The sequence below is a fragment of the Oreochromis niloticus genome, linkage group LG15 (genome assembly GCF_001858045.2).
Source record: "Oreochromis niloticus isolate F11D_XX linkage group LG15, O_niloticus_UMD_NMBU, whole genome shotgun sequence".
NCBI lineage: Eukaryota > Metazoa > Chordata > Actinopteri > Cichliformes > Cichlidae > Oreochromis > Oreochromis niloticus.
In genome coordinates, this window is record NC_031980.2 from 5,953,741 (window position 1) to 5,969,813 (window position 16,073).

The window sequence follows — 16,073 nt, forward strand, 5'->3', positions numbered from 1 at the left end:
GAGGCAAATATCTCAGTCTATACTTAGCCCTGACATATCTGAGCCTGCCACACACAGAGCCATATGTTTCCTTTGGCCACCACAGCCATCACGTCCACACATCCAGATCTGCAAAACAGGGAGAACGCAGCCAGTCAGCCTGCTGTTATTCAGAACGAAAAAAAAAAATTCCTGAAGCTGACAGGCCAAAGTTAGGGAGTGCTCGCTTTGACAGCATCATAACAACATCCAGAAAGATAAGTTTCCTAACCTAGGCCCAGGGTTACGGTGGCTGTCCGGGACACAGCTGACCTTAAACGAAGCAGCATTTGTTACAACTGCAAACATCTTCAAACTACATTTCCAAAAAGCAGCTTAAAAACTGCCTGTGATGCATGTATCAAAAGACTAAATAAACAGCCTGACAGACTCTAGATTACTCCGCATGTCAGATAACAATGTCAGTCAGAGTGTTGTTCGTGGCAGGAGTCTATTTCTCCATCAAGCTGTTTCCTTCAGATATCCCTGAACTTGAATTTAGGTCCTGAGGCTGTAATGACTGACAACACACACACACACACACACACACACACACACACACACACACACACACACACACACTGTTTCTGGTCTGTTTAAACAGACCAGAGACTCATACACACACCACACTTTCTCTCACAACTGTGGTCCAGGAGTCCCTACTGTACTGAGCCAGCACAGAGAGAGAACATATCCTTTTTAGGAAAAGAGCAGACGCCCTTATATGGGGAAACTTCCTCTGTAGTAACGGCCCAGTCTGCTGGCTTTCTCACTCACATTCTTTCAGCTCCAGGTTTCTCTGGGAGCTTTTCATTTCCGATTCGCTGGCTGGAGAAGGAGCAGGGCGGCCTTTCATAAGAGTCTAGCCTGGTGTGTGATCCCCATTTTTTTGAAAAAATTAAAAAAAAATACACAAACCTCCGTCTAGGTCCTTTCCTGCAATCTCCACTTTGGGGTTTGATGTAATAAAATAAGCCTGGCCAGGGACATGGCACACCTGGCCTTTCAAGTTTCTCATAGACTAAACCTCATTAGGCAGGTGAGAAGTCAGAGAGCACGCAGCCTTTGTTCTCTTCGTATTTGCCTCATGTGTCTTTGTGGGCTGGGCTGCACTTTCACTGAAGTCAGGATTTGTAATCATCATTTACCCTGACTAAGACCAAATGCAGTCAAAACTTCTTGTCAGATGTGAAACTAAATCTCCGGCCTTTTCAGAATCCTCTGAAAAATGTTGTCTTTCGGGAAGTAAGAAAAGCCGCCTAAGACTCAAATCAACAAACATCCATTTCGGGAAGTGCCACTGGGACTGAGAACATTAGTCTTTGTTCCCTTAATACTTGTCCTGCATACCTTGGCTGAGCTGCTTATTCAGCTCAGGTAACTCAGAAAACTGACCATTAGGATAATGAGCAGGATGTACACCGGATGCATTCTTTTAACTGTTTGATGAATATTGGCCAGGTTGCCAGATATATTTAGATTTAGCCGTGGTGTAAAAACTTTCTATTTTTTATAACAAAGCAAAAACAGTGACAGAACTAAGTCACTTTTGCCACTTTTGCCACAGTATTAACAGCCTGTCTTTATCACCTGTATGACGGTGATAACCTGTCTTGGTTAGCAAGGTGCATTCAGGGACTCTATGGGTCTGATACCTACTAATTACCACTTACTGGGCCACTCACTCCTAGACATGGATAATGTTAAGTCTTAATGTAGTTGACAAAGGTATAATATAGAGTGGCATGCAAAAGTCTTTAACCATCCTTCATTTCTACATCTTTTGCTAGGAAAATCAGAAATAGGAGCAGAAATTCACTGCAACATGCAAACATGAGCAGAGTTTAAAATGCGCTTCAATTTAATACTTAGGATGACCACCTTTATTTATCTATTTATCAGCCTGAACTCTCTTAGGCAAACTTTCTTTTCATGTTTGTATTTCAGGAGTCTTCAGGAATAGTTTTCCAGACTTCTTAAAGGACATTTAAAGCTCTTCTTTGGATGTTGGCTGCCTTATGTTCTGTTCTCTCTCAAGATGATCTCACACTGCTTAAAAAATGCTGAGGTCTGGACTCTGGGGAGACCAGTCCATGACTGTGTTCCATTGTGTGTTTTTCCATCCAGGTATGCTTTTATTACATTAGAAGTACTGGTGATCGCCCTGTGCGTGGGGCTGGACTGGTCAACGCATTAACAAGCTAACCGCGCTAACGCGTTGACGCGGTGAAGCCCCAAGCACGGGGCGATCCGCAGTGACTCGTTAACGGGGAATTGCCGCATTAATGCAGTAATGGCGTTAACGTCATTTTAACGAAATTAACGCTGACAGGACTAATTTTGAGACATGCATTTTGAAGCTGCTAGTAACAAAGTGCCTGAAGATAGAATATATAATTGCCTGTTATGTGTAGACACAACACTGGTTCATCGATTGAGTTTTGTGCCCTTGTGCTTGTGAATTACTTCCTCTAAAAACAGTCAGGTACAAAGAATAGATTGAAAATAGTAAAAAAGCACCCAATCTCCAAAGAACCTTTGAAAGCCTGAAAACCTATTGCTTAAGACTATGTGTCCATTATCTTTACTGGGTAAAGAAGCAATGCACAGCAATGTTCACCAGCCTGTTGCAGGGCTAACATTTCATTTCATTTCATTTCATTTATTTATTTATTTCACACTTGGTACAACAGTTCAAACAAACCAACCACACTTTCTATCAAAAAGCACTACAACCATGTGTGAAAAGGAGCAGGAAGAAGAAAATACATTCACATTCATAGCTAATTGAAAAATCCAAATGAACCTAACCTCATGCACTTCTTTGCAAGGCAGATGAGATGGAGTACCTGCAGAAAACCCATGCAGACACAGGGAGAACATGCATATATGCAACTCCACACAAAAAGGCCCTGTCCTGTATTGACACTCAGGACCTTCCTGATGTGACGTGCTCACCACCCCTCCACCGTGCTGAACTGCTCACAATTACTTATAAAATATACAAAATATAAAGAAATGATGGCAGATTCAAGACTTTTGTACAGTACTGAGGTATGTGTGTGTGCGTGTGTGTGGAGGGGCAGGGGGCGTATTTCTGCTGTATAGCTAGAAGCTCTTGGTGTCAGCCTCATGTGGTTGTATGTGGAACTGCAGGTTCTGGCACTGACAGTTGCCATTATTAGCACAAAGGGCAAATTTTCACTAATAATAAGCCAGTAATATTTTTTTTTAAATCACAACTTTTACTCATAATCAGATATTTCTGTATTTTCCAATTGGCACTGTTACTCAAGCAAAGAAACCTCTCTGAGTTCAGATGAGTCTCTATCTGCAGAACAAATTCACTGAGAGAGTCTGGAGGGAATCAGGTCAGGTATATCACATACAGCACATGAGGAGGGATTCAGAAACAAAACGCTTCATTCACGGTAATGAGTTCTTAATGATAATGTGTTTAAAAGAGTAGCTAATAATCCAATCTGCAGTCCAGCCACTGATGTCAGTGCACAAGAATGCCACTGCAGTGTCTCAGAAATAACCACATGGGCATAGAAGACAAAGCCTCTAGACAACAGCTGCCAGGTCTCTGTGCTGGAACAAGCACCTTGACAAATAACCAGCTCAAGTTATTGACTCAAATGAATTTCCTTTCACTAACCGCTTGCTGTTAATGTACTAAATACGTGCTGTCATGTGCCTTTGAAGCCAGGGCTGAGGAATGCTGTTGTAGGCTTAAAGTTTTAACCACATATTAAACTTCTTGGAGTTTGTTTAATTATTGTATGTTTCTGCTTATGAGCTTCTACCTGTTTTATTTCCACTGTCCTTCCTCTTCGTCAAGTTATTCGAGGGTTCACTTTTGAACTGTTGCTGCCTTTCCCCTTTTCTTTCTTTTTGAAAAATTAATATTTATAGGTACTGGCTGTCTGTTTGTGAAGTCAGTCTTTAGGAATTCCCAGTGTGGGGTCTCAGGACTGTAACCAGACTTAACCTCCGAATCCAGATGAAAGGTGCTCTGAGAGAGAGACGGTGTTGTTTGGCCGAGCAGCAGAGCCTTGCCTTCAGACAGCAGGAATGTGGGATGTCTGGAGTGGGGGGCAGGAAGCGAGGAAAGAATGCCAAGTATGTCCATGTTTGTCCAGGGCTGGCTCTCCATTCAGCCCCCAGTGACGTGCTGCGAGGGCCAGCGGGTATAAAGGAGGCTCCACTCTGCAGTCAGAACTCAGATCAACTCTTCTACCGAAGCTAAACTCTAGCTTTCACCAAGAAAGGAAAAATAAAAAAGACAGTGAGCCGGAGCAGCAGTTGGGAACAAGACAAGAGATCAACTTGATCAGAAAAGTTTCTCAAGCTCAAAACTCTGACGCTAAAGGAAGACTTTTTCCGAGAAGGTGTTTTTGGAAGAATCTAAATTAATTACTAAAGACAAGAGAAGATGGTTGCTGAGATGAAGAAAATGATTTTGCTGCCTCTGCTGTGCATCATGCTTTCCTACATGGTAAGTTAGAAAAAAATTACTTCATTTTAGTGTTTTGGTGTAGGCTTTGGCTTTAGCTGGACTTGAATGGTGAAGCCAGTGCTTTAAACTTGTCTTAAGAGGCAGTGTGTTGGATGTGTGTCTGTGTTTCTAGCACACAACTCGGGCATGATATTTACCAGAGAATGTGTGTGTGTGCCTGTTTTCAGGCTGCAGGTCAGGAGTGCAGCGGCCAGTGTTCGTGCCCGTCCACCCCTCCTCAGTGCCCCCCAGGTGTCAGCCTGGTGCTGGATGGCTGTGGCTGCTGCAGGGTGTGTGCCAAACAGATGGGGGAGCTCTGCACTGAGAAAGACGTCTGTGACCCGCACAAAGGCCTCTACTGTGACTTCGGAGCTCCCAACAACAGACGCATAGGAGTTTGCACAGGTGTGCCACTCATTGCTGATCTTTTCTATGACGTCTGCCTAGAATAAATCCAATGTATGAGGCAAATCATGACCCTTCTCTTGCAAATTCTACTCAACAGCTCGAGACGGAGCCACTTGTGTGTTTGGCGGCACAGTGTACAGGAGCGGAGAGACTTTCCAGAGCAGCTGCAAGTACCAGTGTACCTGTCTGGACGGAGCCATCGGTTGTGTGCCTCTTTGCTCCATGGACATCCGGCTGCCCAGCCCAGACTGCCCCAACCCAAGGCGTGTGAAAGTGCCTGGAAAGTGTTGTGAGGAGTGGGAATGTGGTTCTTCCGACACAAAGGAGAATGAAACTCCCACCACAAAAAGCTTCATGGGCCCTGTTTTGTCTGGTAAGTGTCTGTTTTTGAATAAAACAAGGCTACAGCAGGCTACAGCATAATTAGGACAGTTTTTCTAACCCAGTGTTTCCTCCTGTGTTTACAGCATACAGGAAGGAGGAGACCTATGGCCCAGATCCTTTTATGATGAGAGAGAACTGCCTGGTTCAGACGACTGAATGGAGCGCCTGCTCGAAGACATGCGGCCTGGGAGTATCTACCAGGGTCACCAACGATAACCGTGAATGCCGCCTAGAAAAACAGACCCGGCTGTGCATGGTGAGACCATGCGAGTCTCAGCTGGAGCAGAGCATTAGGGTGAGTTCTCGTTAAACAGCACCACACTCGTGACCTTTGGGCATATCAGTAAAAGAATCCCTGCTGAAGTTGCTCTTTCCTCTTTTTTTCCTCCTGTAGAAAGGGAAAAAGTGCATCCGTACTCCCAGAGTCTCCAAACCCATGAAGTTTGAGATCTCTGGCTGCACCACCACCAAGTCCTACAGGCCAAAGTTCTGCGGCGTCTGCCTGGACGGCCGCTGCTGCACCCCGCACAGGACCACCACCCTGCCCATGGAGTTCAAATGTCCCGATGGAGAAGTCATGAAGAAGCACATGATGTTCATCAAGTCCTGTGCCTGCCACTACAACTGCCCTGGGGAGAACGACATCTTCGAGTCCATGTATTACAAGAAGATGATGGGAGACATGGCGTGAGCCGTTCCTGGACGATAGGCGCTTTTGACTTGAAAACAAACACAACTCCATCTCATTTTGCAGCTCAGTATATATGTTTATCATGTTTTATTTTGCCATTTTCTCATTGTAAAAGTAACCCAGGCACTCGTCTTAGTGCCTGTATGTTTTGTACAGCTGATGAAGATCAGCCTCATAGACTCAGACAGAGGGTTGCTTAGCAGCTCCAAAAGATCCCTGCACTATAACTTCTTTTTTTTTTTTTTTTTTTTTGACAAACCTGCTGTCAGGTTTCCGCCCAATTCCCTTGAAAGCCTTTTTACAAACCCGTCCATTTTACTGTATGCATTTTATACCTTATCTAAACCTTGACCTCCTCTCTAAATGAGGTGTCTAATAAGTCCCTCCACCCTCCCAGTCCAAGACCAGACCTGTAAACTCTAAGCAGCTGTAGAGGGAGCATGCAGTCCACAGCAGGCCAGTGTTCCCCTGTCCAAACAGGTCTGAATGTGTCCTTGTATGTGTGTGTGTGTGTGTGTGTGTGCGTGTCTGAATTTTAGCCTTGTCTGTGTGTACGCTTTTCACTGTGCTTACAGAGTAGAGGAAAGGTCAGAGTTTCTGCCCTGGATGAGAAAGCAAGCAGCATGCTGAGTTTAGGGTTAGATAATGGAGTACAGTGGGCTTTGCCACGGCACTGAGAAAAGAAGAAAAAAACATTTTGACTATTACTGATTCAGGTCAGAAGGAGGGGAAAAAAGCATCTACAGGAACAAAATGTCTATTTTGTACAAAAAAATAGAAGAAGAAGAGACTGGAAGAATTTTAATTTCATTCCTTTAAAAAAATACTGATGTATATACTTTGTATATATGTGTACAGTTTAAGTTAATTTAAAAAGCCAAATGTTTTCTGTGCTTCGAAATGTATCAGTGGTGTATTTTTGGTTATTTTTTACTATTTTATTGAGAAGTGTGACAAAAATGTTACATGTTTCACTTTGTAGCTGGAAATAAAATCTTATATTTTTTATACAAAATGAACTGGTCTGTCTTTAACTTTGATCTGAGACTGAAATCGTGCTCCACACCGGCTGTATTAGCTCATGGCTTTCAGCCGACATTTGAAAGCACATTTAACAGTAGCTCTGCTAAACTGTTAGATTTTGACACCTTATGAACTCATATATCACTCACTCAGAAAAAAATAACCTCAGTCATCAGAGCAGGCCTTCAGGCTCAAGTGATTTAAAGGGGCATTCAACATAAAGAATGTCTTTGTTTAAGCTAATTGAACTAATCTATAAAAATCCCTCCATTTATCCATGACATGGATGCCTTACATATTCATGCTGGTTTTATGCAACATGATGCATTGCAAGTACTCAAGAAAGCAGAGTGTCATGCAATTAAATTATGTACATAAAAGCAGACAGAAATATTATAAGAGAGGATGTTTTAAATTTAATGGCATATGCATTTGTTCGTGTGTTTTCTAGTTATTTTTGTAAAACACATAAAGGAAAATGGAAAAGATTCCATGCAAACATGACCATTGTGCATTTTAATCATGCTGTTGCGTTACTCGCCTTTGAAAAAGAGGTAAGAGATGGCCTAATGCTGCCATCTGGTGCCCTTTCAAACTCACAACCTTAAAAACCCTGGACTATATTTGTAACAGCTGGCTGAATAGTGTAGAGATGCAAAGTTCCAAATATAACTAATACAAAATATCCAATAAACACTATCACCATTGTCACTGTTATCTGTGATCTCTGATTATGTTCAGTAACAAAATTTTTCTGTTGAATTTTCAGTGCGAAACCTACCTTCAGATGCAGTATTCAGGCTTTCCAAGACTGCATTTGTCTGACTGTACATGATTCAGTTTTGAGCCATGCCTACAGTAGCTATATTTACTTGAGTTGCCAAAGAAAGCACAACTTTCACATTTTAGTTTCTCCTCTGCCCACATTGTGTTCTTGACTCCTTCCAATCCATGTTTCGCTCTGCAGCTCTCGACATATTGCTGTTAAAACGTAGGATAAAAAAATAAAAAAATCAGCTAACACTGCATGATTCAAATCTAGATATTTTCTTCTTAATAGTAACAACCAGAGAATTTTCATATTGCTGCCAAAACCAAAGGTTAAATTGCCCGTTGAAAAAGAATGTGTCAACAGCCTGTGTGTCATGCTGATGATTCATGTTGTCAGCTTTGTCGCCCACAAACAAGCACAGACTGTATCTACACTTGTAATTGAAGTTTGCAGTGGATCCTATAGGTTCGTGTGGTTTGTGTAGATCAATCTATACAGTGTGACGGTCCTGTAATGACTCTTAATATGCTCCCTTTAATATGTTAATAATTAGCTGACTTTAGAGGCATAAAAAACATTCACCAAATTAGAGAATTCCAGATAAACTATTCAATTTATTGATTTTCTTACATAAATTCAGTACAGATCACACCCCAGACATTAATCCGCTAAAAATCACTTATTGCCTTGGCTTGATTTGCATCAACTGCATCTATGACAATCATCTAAGTCTTCTCTATCTTTAACTTTGTAAGTAAATGAGCATTCCAGAAAGAGCTTTGTACATGTATACATGCCATTACTGTACAACCTCACCTTGTAGGTGTATACCTGGATTTGCCTTAACCTCTCACAATGAATCAGTGCGCACCGTTGAAATAATCTAAAAAGCAGAAGAGATACGTTTACAGAAACAGAGACATGATTGTCGGAGAAAATGAAGCTGAACAAGTCGCCTTTCTTCGGGAATCTTCTGAAATGTTACGCACGCAAATGCACGGTATGCGCGCACTTGTGTGTTGTTAGTATGCACGTCTAGCTGCAATGTGCATCTACTGTATGCTACTCTATGTGAACGTCACGAGTGAGGCCGCGGCGGTCGGGCCTCCTCAGGAAAAATAGCGGAAAGACAAAATCTTGTCACACATTCACACGCTCTATCTGTGGAAACCAGGCAGCTGGTAAAGCGGAGGAGGACGAGGAGGCAGAGGAGGCAGAGGAGGTTGCGGTGTCAAACTTTGTTCCAATCTCTCTCTCTCTCTCTCTCTCTTTCGATTTCTCTCAGCCTCGCCGCAGCTCGTGGAGTTTCTGGGCAACATTTTCAAGCTCTGACTCGATGGCTGCCAGACTTTCAATCTCCGGCTCCTGCAGGTATAATGAGAGGACAGCGTATGAGAGAAGAGACACCAGCAGTGCAAACAATCATATTTATCCGTGGCTCGAATGTCCTATCTATTAGAGAGAGCGCACATAACGTCCAGAATGGCATCCTTTACCTTCACTTTAATAACAACTGTGTAGCAGTTTGCATCCATCAAGGCTATTGCAGTGTAAATAGCTTCCTTTCAAGATATTGCAGGGAGTCAAGCTGTAGGAAGAATTCTGCTTTAGAAGCAAACAGGTAAAACATCCTGAGGAACAATTTCATTGCACTCAGGAAGAAGGATTTCCTTCTTACTTGCTAAGAGAAATCCCTCATATCTAAATACGAATGCATCATTAGGAGAGTTTAGCGCTCTTGAAGACTAGAAACAGCCACACACTGTATATCAAAGATGGATGCAACTCCCAGTTCTAAGAGGAACATTCTGCATTCTTTCTAATGGCCAGCAGGGGGCGACCCCTGTGATTTCAAAAAGAAGTCTGGTTGTGCAGATGTCTGATGGAAATCGAGACTTTGGATCCTTTGATCAGGTTTTCTGATGCATTTCACAGCTTATTGAATGCGCCATGATGTTCTTTGGTATACTCTTATAGCTGAACAACACAAAACAGAGATGTCCATCTCTAAGATCTATGGTTTACCTCCCAAAAAGATAATTACACACTCATTGTTGTTTTCCCCCCAAAAGGAAGGGAGTACGTACTCGGTTCTGTTTGCTTGTCTGTCTGTTTGTTAGCAGTCTAGCGTCCACAGTTTTCAAGATATCATTTTCAAATGTTGTGTGGCGGTAGACACCCAATAACAGCTGAAGATGATTTCATTTTGGTGAAAATCATGTCCAGGTCAAGCTCACACCAAATGTAAAAATCCGTAAAACTTTAAACATAATTTTTTATAGCTTGTCTTATCAGCTTTACAACAAGGACTCTTTATTTTTTCAGCACGGTGCCTTACAATAGCACAGTGATGCTGTAACAGGCTGATGTCACCATGTTGTAATAAAAACATCATAAAACATCAAAGTTTAAGTATCGTCTTTGTGCTCTTTGAGTGTTCTTGTTTGTTTCGTTATTAATTAGCAGTTTTATTGGAGGTTATAAAAGAACAGTTTCCAGTTTTTATTTTAAGCTAAGTTATGGCTTGCTATATCTCCTAACATGTGGAAAGATTCCTTTAAGCGATTTAGCACTTTTTATTTTTGTTTCTCAGACTGTGAATCTTACAAAAGAAGGGGAGAGCACACCTCTGACTTTCTGCTGGCGCTCCCTTCTTCCTCCAACCCCCTCCTCTCCTCCGGTGCCCTTCGAGCAATCATCTGCAGCTCCTTCTCCTCAGGACTCTTCTGAGCATTTCTTTTCTTCTTCTCCTCCTCCTCTTCCTCCGCCATCTCTTTTGAATGATGAGGCATTTCCTGTTGCTCCTCCTTTGTGGATGCTTTCTTCTTCAGCAGCAAAGGCTTGGTCGCCTTGGTCCACCGCTGTAAACTCTCCCTGTTCCCTCGCTTTGTCTCCTCCTTACGTCCTTCCTCTTTGCCCTTGTTTTTATGGAAGAGTGAGAGCCTCTTAGTTGTCTCTTCCTCTTCATCTTCTTCATCAGACGTTTCTTCTTTTGATTTCTTTCTGCGTGTGTCTCTATTCTCATCCGATCCATCATCTGGGAATATGAAAAGAGTAAGATTTATTTTTATTATTTTTCTCACTGAAACACCTCTGATAGGACGCTGCCAGAAAAGTCTCCACCATCAGCAAGATTCCACTTCTTGTAATGAAATATTTCTTGCCAGCTGGCAGCACTGGACCTCAGTAGTGCTAGCAATGCTTTATGGGAATTATCAGCATGGCTGGAGCGATCAGATGACTTGGCTGAAGCTCCATTTTGCAGAATCAGTATCACTATTTCATTGTACTCAAAATAAAACAATTTCTCTGTTGAACATTGCAGAGATAGAAAGAGCTGATTGCAGTCTTGATGACTTTAGACGGTATGGGGAGATCATTGCAACTGTAACCGAGCGCTTGAATTTTCCAACATTGAGCTACTCATTCATTTCTGTTGACGAGCTGTCATTTTGCCAGCCGTGCTGGCCTCGCTCCCCTGCGAGTGAGGGGGCTGAGATTCATCATGTAGATGGAAGTGCTTCCATCAATCAGCCAGCCCTGAGATAGCAAGCAGTTTCCATTTACAAGGCAGTTTTTGTTTCAGCGCTTTCTCTCTCTGTCTTAAGATCCAGCTTCTACCATTTGGTTAATGTTAAATCTTTTCATTTGCTTTGAGTGGCCTGTATTATCAAAATGAAAAATTTGACTGCATCTTTAGATGCCAAACTCTCGATCTCCTTTTCCAATTTACTTATGCTACTTTTACTTTATAACAGATGGGTTTCAAAGAAGGACCTGGAAATGTGTGCTTGCCTTTGCTCTCCTCTTCTGAATTCTCCTCTGCTCGCTTCTCGTCATAGCCTTCTTCATCTTCCTCCCTCTTTTCATCCTCGCCCTCCCTCCACTCCTCTGCAGACTCGGAGATGTGGCTTCCCGGGCTTTCATCACTCTCCCGTTTCACCTGCACTTCTTCAGCTTCATTGTCCCCCTGCGACTGTCTGTCTTCCATGCCCGCATCCTTTTCATCTTTTCCATTTCCCGTCCTCTTGGACAGGATAGATCGTTCGCCGGGGCCTCCCAAAGCTTCCAACATGGATCGATCTGAAAATAGGGGAGAGTGGGGATTTAATTTACTAGAAGAAATTTATTTTCTAGTGATGTTAAAAGAAGCGCTTACACAAAATTACTACGGTTTATTATGGGGTTTATTGTTGTTACCCCCATGTTTTTGATTGATAGTAGGAGGCATATGTAACCCTGACAATTAAAAAAACCCCAAAACCCATTATCTTCATCTTTGACCACATTCAAATTGCTATCCTTGTTTTTCCTTCCCACCTTACCATTGTGTGATTGACTTGGGTACTGGCACTGATTTTTAAAAAAAAAGCTAGGTATGCTGTTATGTGGAAGGACGTCATACGTGTTCTGATTTCTTTCCCTCACAGAGCCTCAGCAGAAGTTAAATCTACCTCAGCACTTTTGAAGCACTTTTTTAGCCCGACTTTGCTGAAAAACATAAATAATGGAAACTATACATCACTGTCACAGCTGCTGCATTTAACCCGCCGATTAGATACTCCATAAAAAATAAGAAGCATAACCACATGATGTATAGGAAGGTCCAGCTCACCAGGGACATCATCTGTAGCCTGAAGGGTCGGTGCTGCTGCTGTAGGCGTATCAGCTCTCCCCCGACCACCTTAAATGAAAATGAGTCGCTCGAGCCTTCCATCATTCTTATCTTCATGCACACGTAAACGGGATGAGTAATCCGTGACTCACCTTGAGCAGCGATCTCCTGCATCTCCTTCAGAAAGTTTTGATGACGAAGGACAGTAACAAGCCGGTCATCTGCACACACACACAACCACATTAAAATGCAAACATATAACAGTGAAGAAGAAGAAGAAGAAGAAGAAGAAAATTAGCAGATAAAAGGCAGGGAATCTATGCTGTAGGGGGTAAATCACAGGTGTACATCTTTCCCTTTTCACTGTTTTCAAAGGATTCAGAGACGCGCTTTTGTGGATTCATCAGAGTTAATTGCCCTGGAATTTACTGCTTTTAAAGCAAGAGCACAATTAATCACTTGGCCCACAGAGACTCCCACAGCAGCAAGCGAGCACTTGGACTTTCTGCTGACCCACAAACAGCACTGCAAACAGCATGCAGCAGCAGGAGCAAGAGACAGACACTGTACTGTATCATGTTCTTGTATCAATCTGTGATCTCTCGTTTCCTTTTACTCCTCCCCTCCATTCTCCTTTCTTTCCATCCCCTACGGTGGTGTACAGTTTCCCGCTCACAGCGCCCGCTCACTAGCAAACGCTCAATGAGTAAGGCTGTAATTGATTTTTTTTTTGTGGGTTTTTTTTTTTTTACAACAAGGACGACATCAAGGTAAAACACTACCTATCTAACTGAATCGTCTTTACCGAGTCCTAGTGACCTCTCTGTATAAAACACTCTGCAGCAGACTTTTACCCAGCATTCACTGCATCAATCCATTAACCTTATGATCAGAGCACTATGCACTCGTTACAAGAGAACGGTGGATTTCTTCTAAAATACAGCACTTTTCCAGCAAGGCCTGACCTCTTTTAATCCACTCTTTTATATGGGAATGACAGCAGTGAGGGTAGGGATGATGATAATAACTGACCAGGGAAATCTGTATAAATCTATAAAGAGGGAGCCACCTCTACCAGTGTCCTCACAAATTGGTAAAGGTTAGAAATAATGTAAACGTACATCCATTTTTGATTTTATTCCCATGGGGTCAAATCAGAAAATATGTTATCCCAACAGATTTTGCACAGTAAGAGATCCAACACTTTCATGATGAGCAAGCACTTGGCAATAGAGGGGGAAAATACATTATAGCTGATTATACCCTCAGATTAATGGAATGTAAAACTAAAACCTAAAACACTGCCTCGCCGGAGCAATATGAAGTAAACGCACTGTGTTTCTGCAGCATGTTTAAGATATGAGGATGTTAAGAAAAGGTCAGCAGAGAGGATAACACCATCCAACAGTCTGGGAAATGTTTTTATGTGAAAATCAAAGTTTTATTGGTGTTTTTAGATGGGACTAGATAATAGCCGGACTGTGGGTTATCTTACACAGTCCTTATGTGGATGCAGCCTGTGTGCAGTAGAAGAAGAGACATGCTTCAGTTTTATGTAATATTCTAACACGTAATTGCAAAACCAATTCTTTTTTATTAAAAACTCATTTTTTAAGTGCATGTTGCCTGTGCTAATTTAAGCTATCAATGTAGTTGTTTGCGGCACTGAGCCATGCTAACAGCCCCTTTAAATGATAAAGGACATTTGATTGTGCTCAGTGTTGCCGAGCTGTCTTCCTTCTTTTGCTTACCCGTCTTCAGTGTGACCAAACACTCCTGACTGACAGGCATGGGGTGTGGCCTCGATAGGACATCTGCCAGCGCCTCCACGATGCATTTCATCACCTGTGGATGCACACAATCCAGAATCAGAGAAGAGACAGTCCCCAAATGATCCAAAAAAAAAAGTGAGAATTACAGTAAAACAAGCTGCTGTTGCAAGCAAGATGAATTAAACTGAATCAAAAGCAGCGTATGAGTCTGAGACTCTTTGAATGCAGCTCGTGTGCTAACTTAGCCACTAATTGAAAGATATAAATCTCTGTAGGTGAGAGATCAAAATAATTTCAACTCCCATTGTGCCAATCCTACATGCATACATAATTTTTCACAATCTTTTTCTTCTTCTTCTTCTTTTTTTAAAGGTGACCAGCTTCTTCCCACAAGACCTTTGAAGTGTTCAAATTCCACATTTCCCTTTAGTAGCCAACCTTATTCTGGAAAGCTCTATTTTCTCTGTCTCTCGCTCCCTCCCTCTCTGTCAGTGGATTTAGCATCCTCAAAATCATGGAGGTCAAGGCTCTCCATTGCTCTCAAATTGCTTTCTATTGATTTTTACAAAGTCAAATGTGGGTTTGCCTCACAATGAAGGCGCTTGAAGCTTTAAATTATTGGGATTAAACATTTCTAATCACTGCGTGCCTTAAGAGTGCAGCTGAAGAGCAGCTAGAAGGCAATGCAGTGGATTTGTATTATTTGTCATACTGAAAAGAAGAATATCCCTGGAGTATTGATTTAAGAAGGTTAACACTAACCTGCACTAGTTTGTTTTCTTGCTTTTTTTCTTTTTTCTTTTTTCTTTTCTGTTGCTCCAATAAAACTAATATTAGAATAGAAAATGTAACCAAAAACAATAAGAAAATATTTACCTTTACGTCCTCATTCTCCAGCTGACGCGAAGTCACTGGCAATGAAAGGACTGCAAGAGAACAAGAACAGAGAGAGAAAAGAAAATCATGCATGTTCATTTGTTCACATGCTTTTCATAATCCCTACAGCTCCTGTGTGTGCGTGCGTGCGTGCGTGTGTGCTTTTCTTTCCTCACTCGCTGTGTTACTACAAGCCTCTGATTGTTTTAGTAACGGGAACAATTGTGCCAAAGGCGCAGGTGAATTTCGCTGCAATTAAAGATGTGCTTGTCGCTGTCCTCGGTGCTGAACCCTGGCAGTCACAATACTTAATGCAGATTTCCTTCAACCAACCGACTGTGTCTTCATATCGCTCAACTTCATCAAGGTTTAGCTCTCTGTTCTTTTTCTTACCGCAGCTAGACAGGATTGTCAAAAGGAACAGTCCTCTCCTGATCATGTTTGGAAACGAGGCGAAGTAGCTCTCCAGGAATAATAAAAAATAGCGAAGCTTTTATCAGAAGGTTAGGTTTCTTCCCTGTAAATCAAAGTCGGTGGATTAGGGACGCATTCTGAACAAAACTTAGCCGCCTTTCGGTATTTCTGGAGAGCTAGATTTTCTGCAGCATCGGTGACCCGACAGCCTCCGTCCTCTCCGGTCTCTCCACCAACACCTCGCCGCAACAGCACCCTTTTTATAGCGTGAGCTGGAGAGAGGAAATGACATCATCCTGGGACAAATAATTGCTGTTGTACCTGATCGTACCTCGGTGGTTGTCAGGGCGTGTGCCAGTTCAGAGTGCCTCAGGTATAAAAGTGAGCATTTCTATCCCTGTGTGCTGTTTGAGCATCGATCATGTTTTTTAACCTTTGTATGGTTTAACTGGAAGCGTATGTAGGTTTGGGTAAGAATTCTTCAGTTACCTTAGCTAAGTAAGAAAAAAAGCCGACAAAAAATAAATTTTTTGTGGCTTTGCTTCTGTATACCACCACAGTGGCAGTATAGTTTTTGAAAAATGAATTTTTGATTGTGC

At 42.2% G+C, this 16,073-nt stretch overlaps 2 protein-coding genes across 4 annotated transcripts; one reads left to right on the forward strand and one right to left on the reverse strand.

Annotated features, from left to right (window-relative positions):
* The first annotated feature begins 4,233 nt into the window (after nt 1–4,233).
* Nucleotides 4,234–7,017, forward strand: ccn2a (cellular communication network factor 2a). The gene is made up of 5 exons (XM_003440779.5): nt 4,234–4,519; nt 4,708–4,924; nt 5,025–5,300; nt 5,395–5,606; nt 5,706–7,017. Exons 1-5 carry the CDS (start codon nt 4,457–4,459, stop codon nt 6,000–6,002), a joined length of 1,065 nt encoding a protein of 354 aa, XP_003440827.1. The 5' UTR covers nt 4,234–4,456; the 3' UTR covers nt 6,003–7,017.
* Nucleotides 7,018–8,383: 1,366 nt separating this feature from the next.
* Nucleotides 8,384–15,726, reverse strand: LOC100692785 (chromogranin-A). 3 transcript variants are annotated; one of them, XM_025899042.1, is made up of 8 exons: nt 15,454–15,725; nt 15,061–15,110; nt 14,164–14,257; nt 12,565–12,633; nt 12,413–12,481; nt 11,575–11,880; nt 10,425–10,834; nt 8,384–9,162 (listed from the first exon to the last, which is right to left on the reverse strand). In XM_025899042.1, exons 1-8 carry the CDS (start codon nt 15,497–15,499, stop codon nt 9,079–9,081), a joined length of 1,128 nt encoding a protein of 375 aa, XP_025754827.1. In that variant the 5' UTR covers nt 15,500–15,725; the 3' UTR covers nt 8,384–9,078. The 3 variants fall into 3 exon arrangements, with proteins under 3 accessions (XP_025754827.1, XP_005449746.1, XP_025754828.1); XM_005449689.4 differs by having other exon boundaries at nt 11,593–11,880; nt 15,454–15,724; XM_025899043.1 differs by lacking the exon at nt 12,413–12,481 and having other exon boundaries at nt 15,454–15,726.
* Between the last annotated feature and the right edge of the window lie 347 nt (nt 15,727–16,073).